General features: G+C 41.6%; 1 protein-coding gene across 1 annotated transcript in view; it reads left to right on the forward strand.

Moving 5' to 3' along the window:
• The window catches only part of B3gat2 (beta-1,3-glucuronyltransferase 2), a 90,347-nt gene that overhangs the window by 32,452 nt on the left and 33,074 nt on the right, over nucleotides 1-24,821 (forward strand). Inside the window, exon 2 of the mRNA XM_055606080.1 lies at nucleotides 21,018-21,162. Within this exon, the coding sequence (XP_055462055.1) occupies nucleotides 21,018-21,162 (145 nt within the window). The remainder of the gene's footprint in view (nucleotides 1-21,017; nucleotides 21,163-24,821) is intronic.

The following is a 24,821-nucleotide window of genomic DNA, read 5'->3' on the forward strand; positions in this document are numbered from 1 at the left end:
GAATGAGAGAGAAGAAGAATATGAAAAATTTCACACCTGGGAGAAGTACTGGGGTTCTCCCTAGGAATCCCTTTCTCGTCTCCCCTGCCTCAATATTGACACGGTAAGTCTCCTACCACACATCATAAGTGTGTGCTCAATTCTCTACAGCACTTGCTACTTTCCTCGAAACTCTGAGGCAAATAGAAATTTAAAGACATCATGAATTGAGGCTTCAAAAATGCACACACACACACACACGCACACGCACACGCACACACCTGCAGTTGGCCATTTACTCTCCACAGGAGCCATCTGTGTCCTTGAAGCTGCTGTATCCAGTGAGGCCTCACCTGCTTCCAGGCAGCTTCTCATTCACTGGGCAAGGTCAGGGTCAGGGGCATGGCCGCCAAATCACTCATTGCGGAAGCGCATCTTCTTCTGCCTGCATCATTTGTTCACTGACCCATACAGAGATACTTTGAGACGATGGGAATATTTTGCTTTTTCCCCAGCTGCAGCCATCTGTCTTGTGGCCATTGACTATACTCTGCCCCCACCTACCCCTCATGTGCTTTAGTCCATTTGTGTTATTTCTGTTGGTGCTCAGGAACACAAATGTTCCTGAGAACATTGTGCGTGAGAGCCCTGTAGACCAGCTCTGTCTTCAGTGACCTTGTCTGTTTTAATCTTTGATCACTTTCTTGTGCATTAAACAAGACATTCCAGGCCCATCTTGAGCTCTGCCTGTGCCATATACCCACCCCACCAAACACACACACACACAATCATACATACAAAATAAATAAAAATGTGAAAAGCACCCCCCCCAACACTTATTTTGCTTTTGTTTTAATCCAGGTGCCACGTACCTGAAATAAAGCCTAGTCATTTTAAATGTATTGCTTCCTGGATTGTAACAAATCCATGAGCCTCTGAAACCCACCATCTGACCTTTTGCAGCCTTGCCCGCTTAGAACTTCTTATATCCTTTTTCTCAAGATGTGTAAGTATGCAACAGGCATCATTCGTCTCATTTTTTTCATACATTATATGTCTAAGATTGATCCATCTGTTGCTGAGGTAGAGGTGTGTGTGTGTGAGAGAGAGAGAGAGAATTGGTTTTACCTGTTTGCAAACTGACAAGCATTTGGGCTGTTTCCCAATTGGGGCTTCTGTGAATAGTCCTGCTGTGGCCCTTCCATTACAAGGTTTGTGCAGACACGTGCTTTTCATACTTTTCTTCCTAGACGTGTGTCAGAGTGTGCTTTTCAAGCCTGTTTCCTGTTTTTAAAATGAATTTGTTTGTTCCCTTTAAGCTGTTGGAACTTGTTCTGTAGCCCGGACTCACTTTCAACTTTCTATACGTGTTTCTTGCCTCAGACACCTGACCGCTGTGGTTAGAGATGTGTGCCACGACGTTCGTTCGGCTGCTTGCCTTCAAAAGAGAAAGAATGAGTTGCAGGACCACTGTGATGGCTCAGTAGCAAGGGGCTTGCTGTGTTATGACCTGAACTCCGTCCTTGGGTCCCACACAAAGGTAGAAGGAGAGGGATGACTCCGCAGATTTGCCCTCCGGCTTCCACAAGTCCCCCATAGAGCGTGCAAACAGTTGTGTGCACTAATGTGCAGAAACACATTAATGATGGTGATTAATAAATACATTAAAAAAAAACATTGAACTATAGGTGTTGGGATTCAGACCCAGGACAAGTGGCTGATGCGCCTATTTAACCAAAGTGCACCTGGCCTCCAGATTCTCCCAGCATCCCTCAGTCTTTACCTGTTACAGGGCGTGGCTGGCATACTCCACCCTCTACCCTGAACTTTCCAGCTCAGGGTCTGGGCTTCCTCTCCCTCAGAGGCTCTTTGCTATATGATCCAGACATTTTGGTTCCCACCTCCCTCTCTCTGCATGCCCCCCCATTCCTCTCCACATTTTCCCTCTCTCTCTCTGGGCATGCTTTCTCTCTCTGCGCCCTGACCCCCTGTTCTTGGGACCAGTGAATGCACTCGCAAGCTGCTTCCAGTAAACCTGCCTTTGTACTTTAATTTGGCTTGAGTTGGCTCGCTTCATCGGTGGAGAATACCTATCAGTGATTATTGAGGTTGCTTGTATGTATGTGTACTATGTGTGTACAGATTGACCATGGATGTAGATCCCCCTGGAACTGGAGTTACAGATGGCTGTGAGCTGCCGTGTGATTATGGGATGCTGGGAACTGAACTCGGGTCCTGTACAAGGGCAGCTAGTGTTCTTAACTGCTGAGCCTTCTCTCCAGTCCCGCCAAAGTTTTCCTTTGTTAACTAAAACAAATGAAAAAGAAAAAGAAAAAAAGCCTCCACCCTTTTATTTCCATCTTCATAAAAATTGCCTCAAAAGGGGAACATAGACAAAAAGAAAAAACAAAAGCTAATGTTTATACAGTTTCTAAACCCATGACAGAAAGTATAGGAGAATACTCATGAGATCTTATGACCTGCAAACATCCTTGAGAAGAGTGGTTCTCAACCTTCCTAATGCTTTGACCCTTCAGTACAGTCCTGAGTTCATGACTGTAAGTTACTACTATTACAAATCACAGTGTATCTACAGGATATCTGATGTGCAACCTCCAAAGGGATCATGTGTTAGTATTTACATAAAAATGGTCCCATGAACACAACTATTATTATATGAAAGAGTTTATTTGGGGGAAGGGAAACAGAAGAAAGTCAGGGCCTGCGTGAGCCATGAGGGGAGAGAGAGAGAGAGAGAAAGAAGGCACCCCAAAAGAGCAACAAAAGCAGAGAGAGCAAGAGAGGAGAGCAAGAGCAGAGAGAGAGTGAGTGGGAGTAGCAGACCAGTTATATCTGAAGCATGTGGCCCAGGTGAGGTCATAGGACACAGGCACTGACATAGGATGTTGTCAGGACCCTAAAGGCCCCTAAGGGCAGGCCAGTTGAATTGCCTGCACAATATAACATCATGACCCATAGCTTGAGAAGTGCTGCCTTAGATAATACAAAACAATATGAACCCTAAAATTTCTGTAAATTAGATTTCACCAAAATAAAAATTTGCTATTTCCTGAAAGATACTGTTAAAAATAACTAAAAGCTTCAAAAGCAATTCAAAGATCAAAAAGACATGTGTGACAAAATCCCACTGTTTGGAACATACAAAATCCTGTTAATAGGTATTCTACACAGACGAAATGAGCCAATCTAAGCCAAATTAAAACATAAAGGCTGGGTTATTGGGGGCAGCTCTTGGGTGGGTTCACCGGTCCCAAGGAACAGGGCTAGAGAAGTTGCCATGCAACTGGGAAGCTAGAGAAAAGGGGAAGGATGAAGGAAAGAGTATGCACACCCAGAGAGAGGACAGAGAGAGAACTAAAGTGTCTGGATTATATAGTGAAGAGCCTCTCCAGGAGAGGAAGCCCAGACCCTGGCCTGGGAAGTTCAGGGTAGAGAATGGGGCATGCCAGACATTCCCTCTAATGGGTAGGGGCTTTGCTATGTCAAATAGACACCTCAGCCACTTGTCCTGGGCTTGAAACCCAACACTCATAGATATAAAATAAATCTAAAATGAGATTTTTTTAAGAAGAAAACTTTGGTATCTTTTTGCTATATAACATGTTCTGATATATGTATATGTCATGGATGGCTAGATCAAGGGAATTAACTCACATATTAATGCATATCCATTACTGTGGTAACAACCTTTAAAGTCATGCTCTTGGCAATTTTAAACATGTGTGTTTTTTATCAACTGTAGTCACTATAATGAACAATTGGTCACTTGGCATTATTTCTACTCTCTAATTAAATTACCTGTTCTTAGACCAAAATCTCTACAGTCCCTTTCTGCCCCGGCCCCTAGCTGCCACCCTTTTTTACTCCCTGCTTCTAATGTGCTTTAATTTTTTTTAATTCTACATAGAAGTGAGATTATGTGCTATTTTTCTTCTGTGCCCAATTTTATACACCTAACATGGCTCTCCAGCGTCGACAGTGTCACAAATGATGGGATTTCTTTTTTATGTATCCATTTGTTTATCATATATATAGTCTTCTTTGCCAGCCATCCATTGTTGAACACCTAAGTTGGTTTCATGTCTTGGCTATTGTGAGTAATACTTCAAGAAACATGAAAATTCTCTTTGTGTTTTGGAAATGTTATGTTTCTGCCTGGCTGAGAGCCGTGCATATGCTAAGCAAGCATTCTCCTCCGTGCTTATCTCCAATCCTGTGAATTTTCTTAACCACACCAATTTCCCATCCCAGGGATGTACACATAGCGGTATGATTGCTGGGTAGCAGCAGTTCTGATTTTGCTTCTCTGAGGCCTCTCTGCACTGTTTTCCATAATGGCTGTGCTGATTTACATTCCTATTAACTGCCAGCAAGTTTTTTTTTTTCCTTTTCTCTGTGTCTAGTTTTTTTTTTTTTTTTTTCTAACACAGATGTCCATTTGTTCGGGCATAGATATTGAAAACACTGTCCTTTTCCCTGCTTTCCCTGATGGTGTTGCAAAAGTCAACTGACCGTAAGTGAGCTGAACTTTTTCTAAATTCTTCACTCTCCGTTGGTTCACATTAATTCTGCATCGTTGTGATTACTGTGACTTTATAGTAAGTAGAGGCCAGCAGCCCCTCCCATGTTGCCTATACCAGGTTCTTGCACCATAAGAAATTAGTATAATTAAGATGTCTTCATTCATAAGCAGTTCTCTTTGTTTTAAAACTCAGAGGACTGAAATTTCAACATATATTTTCATTTATTAATGTTGCTAACCATGTCTCTTCCCATATATTCTCATGGTTCATGATCTAGTTACTTTCTGCTGCTATCTTTTCTACATATCCTATACATATTAAACGCATAAGAACAACCCTCATTTCCACATACCCAACATGTTACCTTTCTGCTTTCTTCAAACATATCCCATTTAGTCTGTTTTCCCATTTCCCACTTTAAAGAGAGTCGTGTCTCTTTCAGTAGCATAGGAGGGCAGTAAATGCGGACAAAGACTCAGCATCGGGGCTGTGATGAAGAGTGGCAATGGAAGAGGGGCTGAGGCTAACAAGGAACATCAACATTCCGTGCCGCTGCTGCCACGTGAAAGGCTAGTCAAACACTCATAAGCCTGGAATTTTAAATGTTAATACATCTCAATTTACTTTTTTCCCCATTTCCCCCACACTTGTTCCAGGGTCCTGTTATGCAGTCGAGAGTCCTCTTATAGGTATATGTCATGACATCAGGCAAAAAAAAATCTCAATTTAAAAGAAATAGGCCAAGTCAAGCTTTTCTGTAGGGTCATATATGGCTGCATGCCCCAACTTGCAAAGCCAGTTTGTACAAGAATAGGAAGTGAATGAAAAACTTGACTCTGGAAGATATGGAAAGTCATACCTGATGAGTAAGGAAGCAATTCCTTAGACACTTATAAAGTGGATGTTTAAAAACTATAAAGACTTTTAAAAACATATATATCTGTATTCTTTGATAATTTCATACACATTTATGATGCATTTTGATCATATTTACCCCATTGCCCTTTCTTATTCCCCTCCTACCCTTACTGAATTCCTTCTCAAAATATCTCACACATTCATGCCTTTGTGTACGTGTATGTGTGTGTCCTACTGCGTTTAACTGGGGCTTCGTGCATGTGCATAGGCAGAGCATGGACAACTTACCAGTAGCTATACCACTGAAGAAAATGGCTTCCTTTCCCCCAGCAACCATTGGCCGTCAATATCTCCAAGAGGAGATGGAGCCTCACTAGCCTCCCCGAATTCTGTGGGCCCAGCCCTGCAGATCTTGTATAGGTAGTTACAGCTGATGTGAGTTTATCAATAGAACAGCCATGTCATTCCATGGCACTTTACCCCTTCCTCTGGCTCTTATGTTCTTTTTAGCCCCTTGTCCAAGATGTTCCCTGAACCTTGGAGGGGAAGATATGGATGTCCCACTTAGGACTGAGCTTTCAACAGCCACTGATTCTCAGAGTTTGGCCAGTTATGAGTCTCTACACTACCCACTGCTTACTACAAACAAACAAACAAACAAACAAACAAAACCTTCTCTGGCCAGTACTGGAAGCAGTAGAAATCAATGGGTACAGCAGCATTGACAACATGCCTATTTAGCAATACAGCAGTAGGTAGATTCCCCACAAAGGCCTATGGCCTCAACAGCCTTGAGCTTTTGACCAGAGATAGAGAATTCCAGGCATGAATTCCCTCCTGTGAAGTGGAGCTGAAATTCAGCCAGAAAGTGGCTGGTTGGCCCATAACAGTCAGGCTGCCCTCATACCAGTGAGGATGTCTTACCTGGCACCTTCCAGCAGTCTGAAAGCTTCCAGCAGAGAGCAAGCAGTCAGGCCAGTTCCAGCCTGGCCTCTCTATGTGCTGCAACAAGTATGTGGTGTCTTCAGCCACAGGATCCTACCATTTAGGACCTGGTTGGCAGTGGTAATCACTTATGCCGTTTGGGGACCTGTGAAGCCGCCCTGACCATCAACTCATAGAGTGGCTTCCCATGGGATTTTTGTTTAATTAACCTTTAACTTCTGAGAGTAGCATTCACCATTCAGAGTCTCTTTGTTCAAACTCTATTTTAATTAGTTTAAAAAAGCAAAGTAGATTTCCATATGGCTTTTCAAACATCCTTAATTTTGGTTGATACGCCCCCTCCCCACTTTTCCCCATCCCCACGTTCACCCCCCTCTGCTTTTATATCACTATTCCTGCCTCGTGAGGCTCTTTCCCCTCTCTTTCATCTCTCTCTTTTCTAGCATTCAGGCCTCTGTAGACACTCCAAGTTAAACACACAGATCTTAAAATCCACAGCTGGGATCCACATATGAGCAAAACCATGTGGTATTACTTCCAAAACAGATTTTCATTTAAAAAAAATAGATACTACAGTGTTTCCATGTGCTCTGTGCTCAGTTTCCCCATTCCTCACGTTAGTGACATACCTACGGTACATTTAATAAGCCAGTACTAACTATAGGCTGTCCTTCATTAAAATATCCCAAGGTACTTTTCTGTTCTAGAATCCCATCCATGATTCCTCCTTGTGTTTAGTTATCCTGTCTGCTTTAGCTCCACTTGGCCGTGACACTAATTTTCACAGTTTTGAATACTGTTCAGCATCTTGCTGGATACCGTTCAGTTGGGACAATTAGACTGGGGTGTGGTGTCTAGAGAATCAAATCTCAGAGTAGAGTCCCATTGCCCTGACATGTCAAGAGCACAAAACTGCATTTGATTGTTCTATTGTTCCACTATTAGCCATTAAGTTTCAATTAATGTGGGTTCACTTAGGTTTTTATTTGGTTGATCGTTGAATGTTCCCCTCACCTTCTGGCATTGCAAGCTGTGATGGGCTCTTGTAGTTTCCACCACAAGCCTAGAACCAGCTGTAATCTGGGAATTCGTGGTTCTTCCCATAACAGAATAGTGTTAGAAATACCCCACCTATAAAGACCAGTCTCACCATATTCCTGTAAAGGGCACGTAAGATCAGTGTGGTTTATCAGTGGCGATGTTAACCTTGATCGTCTAGCCAAGACAGGACTTAGCAGGCTCCTTCTCTACAGGGGCACACCACTCTCCCCTCTTCCATACTGGAGTCTTTGGAAAGACGTTCTTGGGCCCAGCACACACATAAGAAGTAGACAGTTATGATCTACTTTTGGGGGGATTACCAATTTAAGTTATTTGGAGTTCTTCATGCAAGATATGACTATTCCTCTATTAATAATGTGGACTCATGGTTGTTTGTTGTACAGCTTGAGTTGTGATCCATTTCTCTGTTCAAATTATTCCAGCTTTGGCAGGTGAGATTTTTAGTTGACTCTTGTATACCTTTTCTATGTGCCCACCCACAGGTGGGAGATTTAGGGTTTTGTTTTGTTTTGAGCACTTCCCTGCTTTCTGGACTTATAAGATACCTCAGAAAAGTCTTGTGTGTTTCTTACGTGGGCCTAAAATCAGCTATTCACTTAAGTGAGTCTGCTTCCTTTTATTGGAAGATGGTACAAGAAAAAGATCTGTGTTTGAGTTGTGCTCATCATTACCAGCATATCACTGCCTGTAAACCCTCAGCTTATGCCACAAGGAGATATGTGCATACTAATCCATGTAGTTGTACATTTGTCTACATAATCTGCAGACACTGTACTGCATTTGGTGTAGATGTATTTGCCTATCACCATCTTCATGTAACCACACCTATCTGCACCAAACTTCACATGCTCAAAATGATGTCCGCCGCATTTTTCCACTACCAGAAGGAACATTGGAGCCTCCACTTGCCAATCTTTAAATCATCACTCCAGGAACTGAAGTCTCTAGATGTCTTTTTCAGAATTCCCCGAACATCCGCTCTTGCTGATGTCTCTGAGGAAGCCACAATAGCCCATGGATCGGGTCAGACAGTCTATCATATTCTATTCTAACACTGTTTTCTTCATAACCTTAGCCAGAAAAAAAAAATACATGACTAATTTTCCAATGAGTTGTATAATTGTTTTTTTTTCTCTCTCTCTTAGGCTTTTTGAGGTGAAAACCTTGCCTCCCTTGATCAGAGCTTAGCACACATCATGCAAATACATGGTAAATACTAAGAATGTGTTGAAGATCTAGACTCAGTCTTCTGCCTAGTGAGTCAGGAGAAAGGCTGAAAATGCCATCTTAAGGGCATTTCCACTTTCTGGCATTTTTTTTTTTAGATCCTCAAAATAATTTGCTTATGCATCTCCAAAGTTCACAGTGTGGAAATGGCATTATATGGAAATTAAAAATAGGCAACAAAAAAAAAACCCACAAGATTTATAAAGTCATCCAGAGGACAGGAAGCCATGTGGAATGAATAACATTGAGATGAACAGTAACTAGTTGAAGTGTGACTGTCCCCAAGGGTGCCTGTTTTAGTCATTGCCCTGGGAGGGACCAAAAAAGCTGCAGGAACTGATAGATGGCTCATGATACAAGACCAGGGTATGGTGTGAGCAGCCCACATCATGGAGTGCATGGGTGGTATCTCCCTCTTTCCCTAGAGGAGATGCTGATACAGTAAAAATGTGTCATTGATCCAGGTGCAGTAGTACACACCTGTAATTCCAGCTCTCTGGGAGGCAGAGGGAGAGACAGGCAGATCTTTGTGAGTTCAAGGCCAGCCTGGTCTACAGAGTGGGTCCAGGACAGCCAAGGCTACACAGAGAAACCCTGTCCCAAAGGGGGGGAAACATGTCACTGACTTTTTTTGTTTTGTTTAGAGACCATTTGCCTGGAATTTGTTTTAGATTAGACTAGATTAGATGCCTGTTGCCAGAAAGGGGGTACATCTGGATGGGAGGTGGGAGGAAGTGGGAGAAGTAGAGGGAGTAGGAACTATAATCAAAATATATTGTATATAAAAATTATTTTCAGTAAAAGAAAAAAAATCAAAAATCAAATAAATAAAAAGTCTTAAGTCCAAAAATCACTGTACAGAGACCACCACTCACATATGCAATTGGCAAGAGTGATTTATTTTACAAGAACTTGCATGCAAGGGTCAAACTATTTTACAAAATGGTGACCCTAGATGAAGGCACATTGGTCTTTTTAGAGGAAACTAGAGGAATTCTAGCAAGGGGTAGGTAACCTAAAACCTCATTGATGGGTGCCAGGGAAGACACAAGAGTCTTCTCATTGGCTTGCATCCAGGTGGTCATGGTCAGTGGTCTGCAATCCTTTGCCATGAATGTTTAACTACAGGATGAGATAAGGCTGCCCAGCACAGATGCTCCATCCTGAGACAAGATATTTTCCCTTTCTTGGGGTTTATCTCCAGCTGCTCTTGTTCTTGGAATTGGTGAGCTGCAGCCTAATTCCTGGGACTGATGACTTTTCTTTTAAAGTCAGGTCTGGTCCTAACATGGAGACAAAATGGAGTTTGTGTCATCCTCTCAAAAAATATTCTAAGAGGGTCACCATATTCATGTAACTTTTCTTATAGTAAATTGTTACAATTGCTTGGGGAACAAAACGTGATGAAATGCTAATTGTATCTAGTGTGTCCTTTGTAAACATAGAGTGCGTTGGAATTACTTGGACGTAAATTTAACTGTTTCCCATTGCTATTCAAGCCCTGCCTACCCTGTCCATTTAATTGAAACTGTGGCAGGGGAATTATCCGAAAGAATATTACACTGGTATTGAGTAAATGGGAAGTCAGTGCCTTTGGGGTCCAGACCTGTTCATACTATTGAAACTCCTTCCCCTTCGTGCTCCTAGCTTTGTTTTTATTTTAGATTGGAACTCAAACCAGGAGCCAGAAGTTGTGAATATTACATAAATGCTATTTTGCATTAGGAGGGTAGCAAAGCTTTAAAACATGGAGGACATTTCAGTTATTAGAGGGGTGCTCATCCTTGCAGTAGTAACATTTTCCCTCTCCGGAGCCAAGCTGCAGCCAAGGAATCCTTAAGGAACGTAGGTTGAGTGAAAGGACACAGAACAAAGGTTAGATCCTGAGGGGAATGAAGAAGCCCTGCAAATAGCAGTGCTATTTTCCTTTAAAATGCCTCTGCTCTTTAGAGGACAGGGATCCTGTATGGAAGGACTGAGTATCTGATTCTGTGACAATGCCTTCCCCACTGAATCTCAATGTGCGGCTACAATGCGAGGGCTTCTGGACCCATTCAACATTTTAATTATTTAAATGACAATCTCAGTGTAAAAAATTAGCATATTTGCCAACATCATCCTGCAGCATCACTTGGCTTCCTGTGGTGCTGCCCATCACCTCAGCATCATGCCCTCTGCAAAAATGAAACGCTGGCTGATGTTAGCTCTGAACTGGTCCTAGGTTAGACTTTATTCTGGGGCTGAATCCTGCATGTCTCTCATGACCTGGTTTAAATGAAAAGCCTACACAAAGACAGCTTAAATTCTATGGCTATGCTTAACCTTTCCCTTTCCTAACCATTCTCTCTCTGTCTTTTCTCTCCTTCTCCTTCCTCTCCCTTCCTTTCTTTCTGTGTCTCTCTGTGTGTGTATCTCTCTCTCTGTCTCTCTCAGTCTCTTTCTGTGTGTGTGTGTGTGTGTGTGTGTGTGTGTGTGTGTGTGTGTGTACAGTGGTACTCATGTGGAAGTCAGAGGACAGCTCTTAGGAGTCTGCTCTCTCCTGCCACCTTGTGATATCTCTGGACCAAACTCAGGTGGTCAGGCCTGCACACATACTCCTTAAACTACTGAGCCTCCTCACCTGCACCTCAGAACATTTTTGCCTTCTGTTATTGTCCTTCCTTTTTGATAGTGACCATGTCTCTTCCAAACCCCCAGAACAACTTTTTTTTGTCCACATTTAAATGAGCACATGGCGCGTACAAGCTTGTCAAACATTGTCTGGGATATTGAATGCAGAGGACAACGCTATGTACTATGAAGAGGACAGAGAGTAGCTAAAGTGACGACTCAGTATTAAGAGCGCATATGGCTCTTACAGAGCACCCAAGTTCAGTGGCCAGCACTCATATGGGCTGCACTCAGTGGCCTGAAGGTTCAGTTCCGGAGAACCTGACTCCCTCTTGTGGCCCTCACCGGCAGCTGCACTTACATTTGTGTACATACACACAGAGAGAGACAGAGACAGAGAAACAGAGAGACAAAAATTTAAAAGACAGAAATCTGTGGTGGGTTTGCTCACTAATGTTTTACAGATTTGAAAGTTTTATACTCTCAGAGTAGAAGAGAATGATAGGAGATTAAATAGCCCCCCCCCAACACAAGGTACTATTTTTGGTGTCTTAAAGATATAAACCATTTTGCTAATGAAAATAACACATGTGTACCAAATTGAAGTGGCTTCTCTGTGTGTTTGAAAGACAAGGATGTTCATTAACTGTGTGAAGTACATAAGAAGGAAGAACTTGAATGTGTAGTGAATCGGGGAAAGGCTTAGGTTGTGAAAACTTTAGTAAATGTCTCCTTTTTTTGTTTGTTTTTTTTTTAAACCTAACTACAGAGAAGACCAGGCAGGCAAATATATTAAATAGATTGCCTGGGATTCATTGTTAATGATTTAAGACTTAGATTACACACACCGTCCTGAGGTCCAAAGAAGAGCTGAGTGGAGGAAGAGCTGAATGAAGGGACAGAGAGATCACGGGGGAGACCATCATGGCGAAGGTGCTCTTCGCACCAAATTGACGTGTCAGTTTTATGCTGGCGCAGTGCTGAAACTTACAAAATGTGAGCTTCGTATAGAAATGCAGACAACACAGAGCAGTGGGAATAACTTCAGAAGTAAAGGAAATCATCAGGGCACTGACACTACCTGGAATTTACAGAGCTCTGGTAGACCAAAGTTTGGCCCCAAAGTTAATACATGGAGAGGCAGTGGATCTGGGCAAAGCTTGTAGAAGAACACCCACACAGATGTGCACAACCACCTTTTTTTTTTTTTTGGCAAGGTTCAAAGGTGATTCAATTCTGTCAGGACAACTGAATACATTTACAGCAACTAGATGTCCACAGACAACAGGAGAAAGGGGAAAACTTAATCTGCCATATTGAATCAGCCATGCAGATACTCAGGCTTGTATCAAAGTGAGCGGAAAGTGGGCCCTCCGTATGTATGCGGTGACTCCTGCCGCAGTTAGAACTCAGTGATATGAGCTAGCATAAGGTAATTGTAAGTGATTTAGTATGAAAGTAACAGAAGCTATAAAGATAGTCATTTCGCATCTGAGGGAGAACAATGCAATAAGACTTCCCTTGCCTGGGATGCTTCACGCCCTTAAATCGCTTTAGAACAAGGTGGGTTGTTAATGAATAGAATTGGAACACTGGGCTGATGGGAGATCTAATTACTTCACTCTCATGGCATGACTCGCATTCCAATTGCATCCGAGAAACTCTGCTGATAAATCTTTTTTTCTCCTTTTCATAAAAATGTTTCTCACTTTGTGTAATCTGTTTTACTGTCCCTTTTTGTAATTTTTAAAAAATTAGCATGCATTAATAATGAGTTTTGTAATGATGTTGTCAGTTGTGTATGGCTCTGTACTCTAACTCCTAGTCACGTATCGTTATTCTCCCTCATTTGTAACACCCTTCCATGGGTGCCCCTATGGTCCACAAGTAGTCTTTGTTCTTTTATGTCCTGTCATCAATATATGTACACATATATACATGTATGTACATACATATATGCATATATTTGGGGGGCATCTTGTTATTTATCTATATTATGTTACTTTCCTGCTTTACATCAAATTCATGACAAAGGGAGCTTAAGAGAATAAGGGTCTGTTGTAATTTATAGTCCCAGGGCACCATAGAACAAAGCAGGGAAATCAAGGCAAGCAAGAGCTCAAGGCAGCTGATCACATAACATCCGCTATCAGGGAGGAGAGGGAAATGGACACTTGGCTCAGCTAATTTTCTCCATTCTTATGTAGCGCTGCCCTTCAGCACAAGGGATGGTGCTGCCTGCATTCGAGTGGGTGGTTCCACTTCAAGAACTCTTGCCAAAGTAACCCCACAGACATGTTTAAAGGATAACATGATCAAGAAAACACCTCATAGGCTTGTCTCCTCAGTGGGCCTAGAGCAGAGGCTCCCAAACTTCCTGTGACCCTTTAACACAGTTCCTCATGCTGTGGTGACCCCCAACCATAAAATTATTCCGGTGCTCCTTCATAATTAAAATTTTGCTACTGTTACGAATCATAGTGTAAATATCTGTCGTGCAGGATATCTGATATGTAACCCCTGTGAAAGGTTTGTTCAACCCCCAAACGTGTCTCGACCTATGGTTTGAGGACCACTGTTCTAGATCCTGTCAGATGGATGATCAGTTCGTTTTGGCAAATATCGTCCCTGTAGTTTGTTATCCCTCAACATGCTGTGGATCCCCTCCTGAGTGCATCTTCTAACGCCAGTTTTCTCACCATCTACACAGAGACGATTGTTCTCTATACGTGTGTTTTTGCTGTATTTTTACATCCAGAGTTCACCTTGGAGAAAAATACATGATATTTGTAATTCTGAATCTGGCTTATTGAACTTGGCACGATGGTCTCCAGTTTCACCCATTTTCCTGTGAATGACATATAAGTTGTGTTCTTGGTGACAGAATAGAACTCCACTGTGCCTGTCTATCTCACATTTCTTTATTCGTTCATCTGTTGATACACATCTGGACTGACTGCATATCTCGGCACTGTGAGCAGCACCACAGTAGATGTGGTTGGCAAGAATACGCATGGTTTGTGGGTACCAGTATTTGCCTGGGTCCTGTAGAGCCGGGTCATGGGTGGATATATTTTAATGTTCTGAAAGGATCTTCATCCTAATTTCTCCTGTGTCTGGATTAACTTAAACCCTCACCAACAGTATGTGAGGGTTTGCTTTGTCCCCCCATATTCTTGCTGCCATCTCCCCCTTGTTTGTAGTCATTGTAACTGTTAGTCTGGATCTTTTTTCCTTTTTTATTTTTATTTTTATTTTTATTAATTACACTTTATTCATTTTGTATCCCCCCCATAAGTCCCTCCCTCCTCCCCTCCCGATCCCACCCTTCCTCCCCTTTCTTCATGCATGCCCCTCCCCAAGTCCACTGATAGGGGAGGTCCTCCTCTCCTTCCTTCTGATCTTAGTCTATCAGATCTCATCAGGAGTGGCTGCATTGTCATCTTCTGTGGCCTGGTAAGGCTGCTCCCCCTTCAGGGGGAGGTGATCAAAGAGCAAGCCAATCAGATTATGTCAGAGGCAGTCCCTCTTCCCATTACTATGGAACCCACTTGGACACTAAACTGCCATGGGCTACATCTGTGCAGGGGTTCTAGATTATCTCCATGCATGGTACTTGGTTGGAGCATGAGTCTCTGGGAAGACCCCTGTATTCAAATTTCTGGTTCTGTTGCTCTCCTTGTGGAGTTCCTGTCCACTCCAGATCTTACTATTTCCCACTTCTTACATAAGATTCCATGCACATTGTCCAACAGTTGTCCATAAGTCTCAGCATCTGCTTTGATAGTCTGCAGGGCAGAGCCTTTCAGAGGCCCTCTGTGGCGGGTTTCTAGCTTGTTTCCTGTTTTCTTCTTCTTCTGATGTCCTTCCTCTTTGCCTTTTGGGATGGGGATTGAGCATTTTAGTCTTCTTATCCTGTAACCTGTGCTGGCCTGAAACTCACAGAGACACACCTGCATCTGCCTCCTGAAGGCTGGGATTGAAGTCCTGTACCAGCACGAGTGGATCTCAGTTTCGTTCTGGTTTCTCATCTCCCTCCTAGCTATGGATGTTAAACATTTTTCTCGTGGATTAATTGTTTCTGCTTTTGAGAGTCGCCGGTTCCATTCATTTTCCCTCTTATCGACTGGATGGTTTGTTTTGATGTTTAATTTTTTTTAGGCCTTTACAGATATTAATCCTTTGACAGATGTCAGTTGACAAAGGGTTTTCTCTCATTCTGGAGGCTATTTCTTTGTCCTGCTGGAAGTGGCTTTCCACTGCAGAAGCTTTTAATTTCATGTGATCCCATTTGTCAGTTCTTGCTATTATTTCCTGAGTGGCTGGCATCTTTTTCAGAAACTCTTTGCCTATGCCTGTATTCTGAAGTGTTTCCCCTATGTCTTAAACTAAGAGTTCCAGTGTTTCGGGTTTTTTCTCTTTGACTTGTTTTAATTTTGATGCCACTGAAAGATATGGACCACGGTGTCATTCTTCTGCATGGGTTATCCAGCACCAATTCTTTCTCTAATTGATTTTTATTCTTTTTCAGTTATGTGTGTGCGTGAGGAGATGGGGGTAGTATGTGAAAGGTCTTCCTGGAGGCGGAGTTCCATGCAGTTCTGGTTTTACTCTTAACCACTGAAACATTTCTCTAACCCCATTTCTTGAAGAAACTGCCTCTCTTTCTTGATGCACTTTATGTCTTTGTCAAATATTGGTGGCTGAGGCTTGGTGAAATTACCTCTGGGTACTCTTGTCCATTGGCCCACATGCCTTATTTTGGTGCCAATACTTTGCCGTCTTTGCCTCTCTGTATTATAATTTGAGGTCTGGTTTTACAATACCAGCCACATTTTTTCTCCTGCTTAGGATTATTTTCACTATTCAGAGTCTTCGGCGCTTCCACATAAATTTTAAGTATTTTCCCCTTTATTCCTATGAATAATGCCAACATTTTGATAGAAATTCTGTTGAGTATGTAGATTGCTTTCCATTAGTACAGCCATTTTCATAATTCTGACTCTCTTGGTCCTCGGGCCTTAAAAGTCTTTCTCCCTTCTACAGTTTTCTCCAATTTCTTCCTTCAGAATCTTAAAGTTTTTGTTATAGAGGTTTCACCACCTAGATTTTTTTTTTTTTTAGGCTATTGTGAATGTGCTTGTATTCTGATTTCTTTCTCAGCAAGTTCATTATTACTGTATAAAAAAGCTGCTGGCTTTCATATGTTGATTTCTGTGCTGAATAGTTTTATGTCAACTTGACTCAAGCTAATGTCATCTGAGAAGAAGGATTCTCAAATAAGAGAATGCCTCCAGAAGACCCGCCCGGTTGGGCCTTATGCAAGCCTGTAGAGCATTTCTTAATTAGCGATGAGTAGGGCAGGGTCAGCCCATTGTGGGTGGGCCATCCTAGGGCTGAGAATCTTGGGTTCTTCAAGACAGCAAGCCTAGGGGAGCAAGCCAGTTAATACCCCCTCCTGAAGCATAGGACCTAGTGTTCGGTAGCTTCCTGAACTGGCTGGTTTCATGTGTCAACTTAATACAAGCTAGAGACATCACAGAGAAAATAGCCTCAGCTGAGAAAATGCTTCCATGAGATCCAGATGTAAGGCATTTTCTCAATTAGTGATCAGTAGGGCCCAGCCTACTGTGGGTGGTGCCATCCCAGGGCTGGTGGTTCTGGGTTCTATAAGAAAGCAGGCTGAGCAAGCCCCCAGAACCAAGTGTTCCTCCGTGGCCTCTGCCTCAGCTCCTACATCCAGACTCCAGCCCTGCTTGAGTTCCCATCCTGACTTCTTCCTTCAATGATGAACAGCAATACGGAAGAGTAAGCCAAATAAACCCTTTTCTCCCCACCTTGTTTTTTGTTCATGGTGTTTTGTTGAAGCAACAGAAACCCTAACTAAGACAGTTCCTGTGTTAGGTATGGCCCTGTGGGTTAGGTAAGTGCTGTATTTGGTTGGCCCCTGTGTTATAAGACTTCTGTGTTGGGTAGTTTAGGCAGTTCCTTTGTTAGGTACTTCCCTGTGTTATGTAGGCCCCTGAGTGTTAGGTAGGTTCCTGTGTCTTAGGTAGGTCCCTGTACTGGCTGGTTTTGTGGGTCATTTTGGCACAAGGTAGAGTCATCAGAGAGAAAATAACCTCAGTTGAGGAAATGCCTCCCTTTGATCCAGCTGTAAGGCATTTTCTCAACTAGTGATTAGTGGGGGAGGGCCCAGCCTATTGTGGGTGATGCCATCCCTGGGCTGGTGGTCCTGGGTTCTATAAGAAAGCAGGCTGAGCATTGATACTCCGTGAGATATGCTGCTGCTGGCCATGGGAAGAGAGCCAGCACCAGCACCTCTCCATGGTGTATCGGTTCCTGCCTCAGCTTCCTGCCCTTTCTGAGTTGCTGTCCTGACTTCCTTTGATGATGAGCAGTGGTATGGAAGTGTGAGCTGAATAAACCCTTTTCTCCCTAAGTTGCTTTGGTCATGGTGTTTCAAAACAGCAATAGTAACCCTAACTAAAACAATTTTGAGTCTTGACACTTGGCTAAAAGTATTAGATCTCTTAAAAGGAGAGGGTTTTTTTTGTTTTGTTTTGTTTTGTTTTTTTGGGTTTTTTTTTTTTTGGTATGGTGTTTAACATCTCTTAAGCATATGATCATGCTTTCTACAAATAGAAATACTGATTCTTTCTTTTCCTATGTGTCTGCCTTCACTTCGTTCCCTTGCCCTAGTGTTCTAGAAGTTAAAGTATCAATATTTATTGGTTAAAAGGGGAAAAGTAGATATCTTCATCTTGGTTTTTTTTTATTTTAGGGAAATACTTGGAGCTTTTAGTATAGTATTGTATATTATTGCTATAAGTTTTTCATTTATTAAGGTATTCTTCTATTAATATGTCTTCTAAAATTTTATCATGAAGATATGTTGAAATTTATCCAAGGTCTGGAGAATGGGTAATGAATTGCTCCAACAGTGACTTTACTTTCTTGGGAGACACTGTTTCAATCTAGTTGTTCATTACACAGTTGTTTACATCTTATTGATTTTTAAGTTTCTATAGATCAGATCATGTAGGGCTATTAATTTATCTGTTCCTTTTAGTTTTTCCTTTTTTTTTTTTTTGGAATATGTTTTTAAAGTATTCCCTAATGATACTCTGAATCTCACTGGTGTCTATTCTTATGTTTCTTTTCAAAATCTAGTAATCATTTGGGTCTTCCCTTGGCTGATGTTTGACAATTTTATTTATATTTTCAGAGAGCTCTTTCATTGATCATTTTGTCCTTTTAGTCTCCATTTCATTAGTTTCTACCCTAATATAATATTTTTCCATTTACTCACTTGGTGTTTGGCTCATTCTTGCCTTTCTACAGTGATGAGGTGAAGCATTACATTATCTGTCTGTGTTGTCGCAGTTTATTATGTAAACATTTATAGTTGTAAGCTTTCTCTTTTGAAAGCTTTCTCTTTCTCTTTCTCTGCTTTATCCCAAAGATTGTAATTGTTTGTATTTTCGTTCTAAGAAGCTTTCATTGCCTCCCTGATTTCTCAACAATCCACAGATCATTCAGGAGTATATTGTTTGACCTCCATGTATTGTTATAGCATTTCTTGCTATTTATTTCTAGTTTTGGTCCATTGTTATCTAATAATATGAAAGAAATCAGTTTAATTTTTGTGCATTTGTTAAGACTGACTTTTATGGTTTGACTGTGAAATGTCTCACATAGACTCATGTGCCAGAACACTTTGGTGTCCCTAGCTGACAGCACTGTTTGAGAAATTTTTAGAACCTTTAGGAGGCAGAGCCTTCTTGCTGTGAGTTACTGGGAACTACCATGAGGTTTGAAGACACCTAGCCTTACTTCCTGCTCACCTCTGCTTCCCAAGTGTGGACACACATGGCTGACCATCCTCCATGCCTTCCCTGCCTGGTGTCATCTACTTTTAGGGCGATGATGGACTGTAACTCTCTGGATCTGTAAGCCAAAATAAAAGTAAACCCTTTTCTCTCTTCAGTCACGTTTGTCAGGATATTTTATCACAGAAGTGATAAAGTAACTGAGATCATGCTATAGCCTAAACTGGGTTCTGTTTAGGGCAAGTCCCATGGAAGGTAGCGTGCCCTCTGACAGAGTATTTGGTAGATGTCTCCAAGGTCCATCTGATCTACGGCACAATGAACTCCAAAGTCAGTTGCTTTCTGAATGATCTATCTGGTGACAGTTATTGAATCCCTGATTATTGTCACATCTGGACTCGTCCAGCCTTTGTGTGTGATAGCGCTTGTGTTGCAGAATTAGATGCCAGTGGTTGGAACATACATTTGTAACTGTTGCATCTTTTATGGATTATTCCTTCTTTATCTCCTCTGACAAATTTTTCCTTCCGGTCTGCTTTGTTTAGTTCTCACCTTCCAGCTTGTCTTTAGTTTCCCTTTCCTTGGAAAACAATTTTCCAACCTTGCGCTCTCCTCACTTCATCATTATCTATGACACATTTCTTGGTTTTGGTGTTGTCTGTCTGTTCCCAACCAGTTAATCTTCATCTTTCAAGGGGAAAAGTTAAATGCATTTACCTTAGGCTGCTTTTGGGCAGGACTTACTGATTCTTGTAATAATGTCTTTTAAATTGGTGCAAAAACAGTTCTTTCACTTTCCCTTACCCATCACAAAGTTTTTCTGATCTGCTGAAATGATGATTAATTTCTCCCAGGTTTTCATTTGTTCCTTTCTTGTTCTCATGAAATTTATTCTTCTATCTTGAGTGTTTGTTAGTGTCTTCCTCCTCTCTGTGTATAATTTCTTTAAGTTTATTCTGCAGTGTGTTACCGCCTTAGTGTTTTGTTTGTTTTTGTGCTTATCTTTGGTCTTTCTTTCCTCATCACTTTTAAAAGGCAACTTGCTGGGTATAATAACCTTAGTTGTCAGGGCTGTTTGCTTTCAAGGTTTGAAGTATCTCATTGCATGCTTCTGTAGCAGTTAGAGTTTCTACCTAGAGGTAAGAGGAATTTGCCTTTGAGGTGAGCTGTCATTTTTCTCTTGAAAATTTTAACATTGTTTCTTTGCTCTGTAATCTTTTTTATTTTATCTAGACAAGTCTCACTATGTTGCCCTGGTTGGCCTGGCACTCTTTACTTAAAACAGGCTTGCCTTGAACTAAAAAAATCTGCCTGCCTCTGCCTCCCAGCCAAGGTCTATGTCTACAGAAATGAAAGTTTGGGGAGAGTCTTCTGAATGATACCACTGACTGAATCATGAAGTTTCCTGGGGGAATAAATGAGTGACTTTAGAAAAAAGGGAGTTATTTCTTAACTAGATCCTCTTTTGAGACAAATGAGAAGCATTTGATAATTACAGGTTGGTAATTCAAAGAAGTGTTATTTGGGCATTAATGCATAATTTTTCTCTCTGTGTCTCTGTCTCTCTCTCCCTCCTTCTGTCTTTTCTTCTCTCCCTTTTTCTCTCTTGTTTTCCGGTTTTTTGTTGTTTTTGTTTTGTTTTTCCAAGACAGGGTCTATGTAGCTCGGGCTGGGCTAGAACTCAGTATGTAGACCTGCCTCTGCCTCCCAAGTGCTGGGACTAAAGGCATGCACTTTGGTCCCTTATTCCTATAAGGGGCTTATCCTTATTTTTCATAAGCCTTGGACCATCTGTATGAACACTGAGCCCAAAGCCAGTAATACTAGGAAAGCAAAATGACAGTGAACTCGGGTAGAAGATTCTGTTGGGAAACCTTAAATTTTTGAATCTGTAGTAACTTCAGACCTTCCACATGGATCTCTACATATTAACAGTTTGCGTCTCTTCCCCCTTCTGTAGATGCGGACCACCCGCAAGGTTTCTGTCTGGCCCGTTGGCCTAGTTGGCGGGCGACGCTACGAACGTCCATTGGTGAAAAATGGCAAAGTTGTTGGCTGGTACACTGGGTGGAGAGAAGACAGGCCTTTTGCCATCGACATGGCAGGTGAGTAGTACACATGGGGCATTTGTTCCTGTGGAATGGGCCTTAGGATGATGCACCTAGAAGAGACCAATTTGCATAAAACCCTGGATGTACCTCATCCATCAGAAAAAAAAAATTTGAATATTCAGCCCAAGTTCTTTGATAGTTTCAAATTGAAGGTGATTTTGGAAATGGCTGGAAAATAATCACCCTTCTCTATTTTTTTTTTTTTTTTTTTTTTTTTTTTTTTTTATCTAACAAGCATTCATGTATCGGTGTTGAGTTGGGCATGGAGGATTTAGAGGTGACGAAACCATGGCTCTTACCTTTCTGTAGTCTATTATCGAAAACTTTTCAGGACCGCTACTGAGAAGGCTGACTGATGTTTTAAAATATATCATGGTTATTGGTAAAGTTAGTAATGAAGTAAACTTGACAAGTCATGTTAATATTGTTTTTAATTTTTATTAATTAGACTTTATTCACTTTGTATCCCCCCATAAGCCCCTCCCTCCTCCCCTCTTCCTGCATCCCCCTCCCCAAGTCCACTGTTAGGGGAGGTCCTCCTCTCCTTCCCTCTGATCCCAGTCTACCAGATCTCATCAGGAGTGGCTGCATTGCCATCTTCTGTGGCCTGGTAAGGCTGCTCCCCCTTCAGGGGGAGGTGATCAAAGAGCAAGCCAATCAGATTATGTCAGAGGCAGTCCCTCTTCCCATTACTATGGAACCCACTTGGACACTAAACTGCCATGGACTACATCTGTGCAGGGGTTCTAGGTTATCTCCATGCATGGTACTTGGTTGGAGCATGATTCTCTGGGAAGACCCCTGTATTCAAATTTCTGGTTCTGTTGCTCTCCCTGTGGAGTTCCGATCTTCTCCAGACCTTACTATTTCCCACTTCTTACATAAGATTCCCTGCACTTTGCCTAACAGTTGGCCATAAGTCTCAGCATCTCATGTTAATATTTTTTAAAAAAATTATTTATTCACTTTGTATCCCAGCTGTAGCCCCCTCCTTCCTTCAATTTTTCCCATCCCCCTTCCCCAGTCCAGATAGGGAAGGTCCTCCTCTCCCTCCATCTGATCTGACCCTAGCCTATCAGGTCTCATTAGGACTGGCTGAATTGTCTTCCTCTGTGGCCTGGTAAGGCTGCTTCCCCCTCAAGGAGGTAATCAAAGAGCCAGCCACTGAGTTCATGTCAGAAACAGTCCTTGTTCCCCTTACTAGCAAACCCACTTGGACACTGAGCTCCTATGAGCTACACCTGTGCAGGGGTTCTGGGTTAGATCCATGCATGGTACTTGGTTGGAATATCAGTCTCAGAAATTACTCCTGGGGCCCAATTTTTTGGTTCTGTTGCTCTCCTTGTGGAGCAGGTCTTTCTATCTCCCCCTTCTTTCATAAGATTCCCTGTACTCTGCCCAAAGATTGGCTATAAGTTTCAGCATCTGAAATAATACCCTGTGGGTATTCAGAGGCCCTCTGTGGTAGGCTCCTGTCTTGTTCCTTGTTTTCACCCTTTTCTGAAATCTATCCCATTTGCCTTGCTGAATGAGAATTTAATATATTCCCCAAGGTCCTCCTCCTTGCTTAGCTTCTTGAGATGTACAAATTTTAGTATGATTATCTTATATTATATGCCTAATATCCACTTATAAGGGAGTATATACTCTGTGTGTCTTTCTGCTTCTGAGTTACCTCACTCAAGATGATCTTTTCTAGTTCCCACCATTTACTTGCAAATTTCATGTTTTTCTTGCTTTTAATTGCTCAGTAGTATTCCATTGTGTAAATGTACCACTATTTCTGTATCCATTCCTCAATTGTGGAACATCTGGGTTGTTTCCAGCTTCTGGCTATTACGAATAAAGGTGCTATGAACATGGTTGAGCAAATGTCCTTGTTGTGTACTTGAGCATCTTTTAGATATATGCCTAGGAGTGGTATAGCTGGATCTTGAGGTAGCACTACTCCTAATTGTCTGAAAAGCACCAGATTGATTTCCAAAGTGGTTTTGCAAGTTTACATTCCGACCAGCAATGGAGGAGGGTTTGCCTTACTCTACATCCTCTCCAGCATGTGTTGTCACTTGAGTTTTTTATCTTAGCCATTCTGATGGGTGTAAGGTGAAATCTCAGGGTCATTTTGATTTGCATTTCACGAATGACTAAGGACGTTGAACATTTCTTTACGTGCTTCTCTGCTGTTCTATATTCCTCTATTGAGAATTCTCTGTTTAGCTCCATACCCCATTTTTAATTGGATTACTTGATTTGTTGCTGTTTAACTTCTTGAGTTCTTTATCTATTCTGGATATTAGCCCTCTGTCAGATATAGGGGTTGGTGAAGATCCTTTTCCAGTGTGTAGGCTGTTGTTTTGTTCTGTTAACAGTGTCCTTTGCTTTACAGAGCTTTTCAGTTTCATGAGCTCCATTTATTGATTGTTGATCTTAGAGCCTGTGCTGTTCATGTTCTGTTCAATAAGTTATCTCCTTTGCCAGCGAGGTCAAGGCTCTTCCCAACTTTTTCTTCTAACAGATCTAGTGTGTCTGGTTTAATGTTGAGATCTTCGATCCATTTGCAGGGTGATAAATATGGATCTATTTGCATTTTTCTACGTGTAGATATCCGGTTAGACCAGCACCATTTGTTGAAGATGCTCTCTTTTTTCCATTGTATGATTTTGGCATCTTTGTCAAAAATCAGGTTTCCATAAGTGTGTGGGTTTATTTCTGCATCTTCTATTCGAGTCTATTGATCCACCAGTCTGTTTCTATGCCAGTACCATGCAGTTTTTATTATTGTTGCTCTGTAGTACAGCTTAAGATCAGGGATGGAGATACCTCCAGAAGATCTTTTATTGTAGAGGATTGTTTTAGGGATTCTGGTTTTCTTGTTATTCCATATGAATAGCAAGTTGAGAATTTTTCTTTCAAGGTCTGTAAAGAATTGTGTTGGTAATTTGATGGGAATTGCATTGACTCTGTAAATTGCTTTTGGTAAGATGGCCATTTTTACTATGTTAACCCTGCCAAGCCATTAGCATGTGAGATCTTTCTATCTTCTGATCTCTTCTTCTTTTTCTTTCTTCAGAGACTTAAAGTTTTTTTCATACAAGTCTTTGAATTGCTTGGTTAGGGTTACACCAAGGTACTTTATGTCCTTTGTGGCTATTTTGAAGGGTGTTTTTTCCCTAATTTCTTTCTCAGCCCATTTGTCTTTTGCATACAGGAGGGCTACTGATTTTTTTTTTTTTTTTTTTTAGTTAATTTTGTGTCCAGCCATATTGCTGAAGGTGTTTATCAGCTGTAGGAGTTCCCTGGTAGAGTTTTTGGGGTCACTCATGTATACTATCAGATCATCTGCAAATAGTGATACTTTGACTTTTTCCTTTCTGATTTGAATCCCTTTTATCTCCTTTAATTGTCTTATTGCTCTAGCAAGGACTTGCAGAACTATGTTGAAGAGATATGGAGAGAGTGGGCAGCCTTGTCTTGTCCCTGATTTCAGTGGGATTGCTTTAAGTTTCTCTCCGTTCAATTTGATGTTGGCTATAGGCTTGCTGTATATCGCCTTTATTATGTTTAGATATGTGCCTTGTATCCCTGATCTCTCCAATATGTTAAACATGAATGGATGTTGGATTTTGTCAAATGCTTTTTCAGCATCTAGGGAG

Source organism: Psammomys obesus, unplaced genomic scaffold, assembly GCF_907164565.1.
Source record: "Psammomys obesus unplaced genomic scaffold, mPsaObe1.curated_primary_1811, whole genome shotgun sequence".
NCBI classification, from domain to species: domain Eukaryota; kingdom Metazoa; phylum Chordata; class Mammalia; order Rodentia; family Muridae; genus Psammomys; species Psammomys obesus.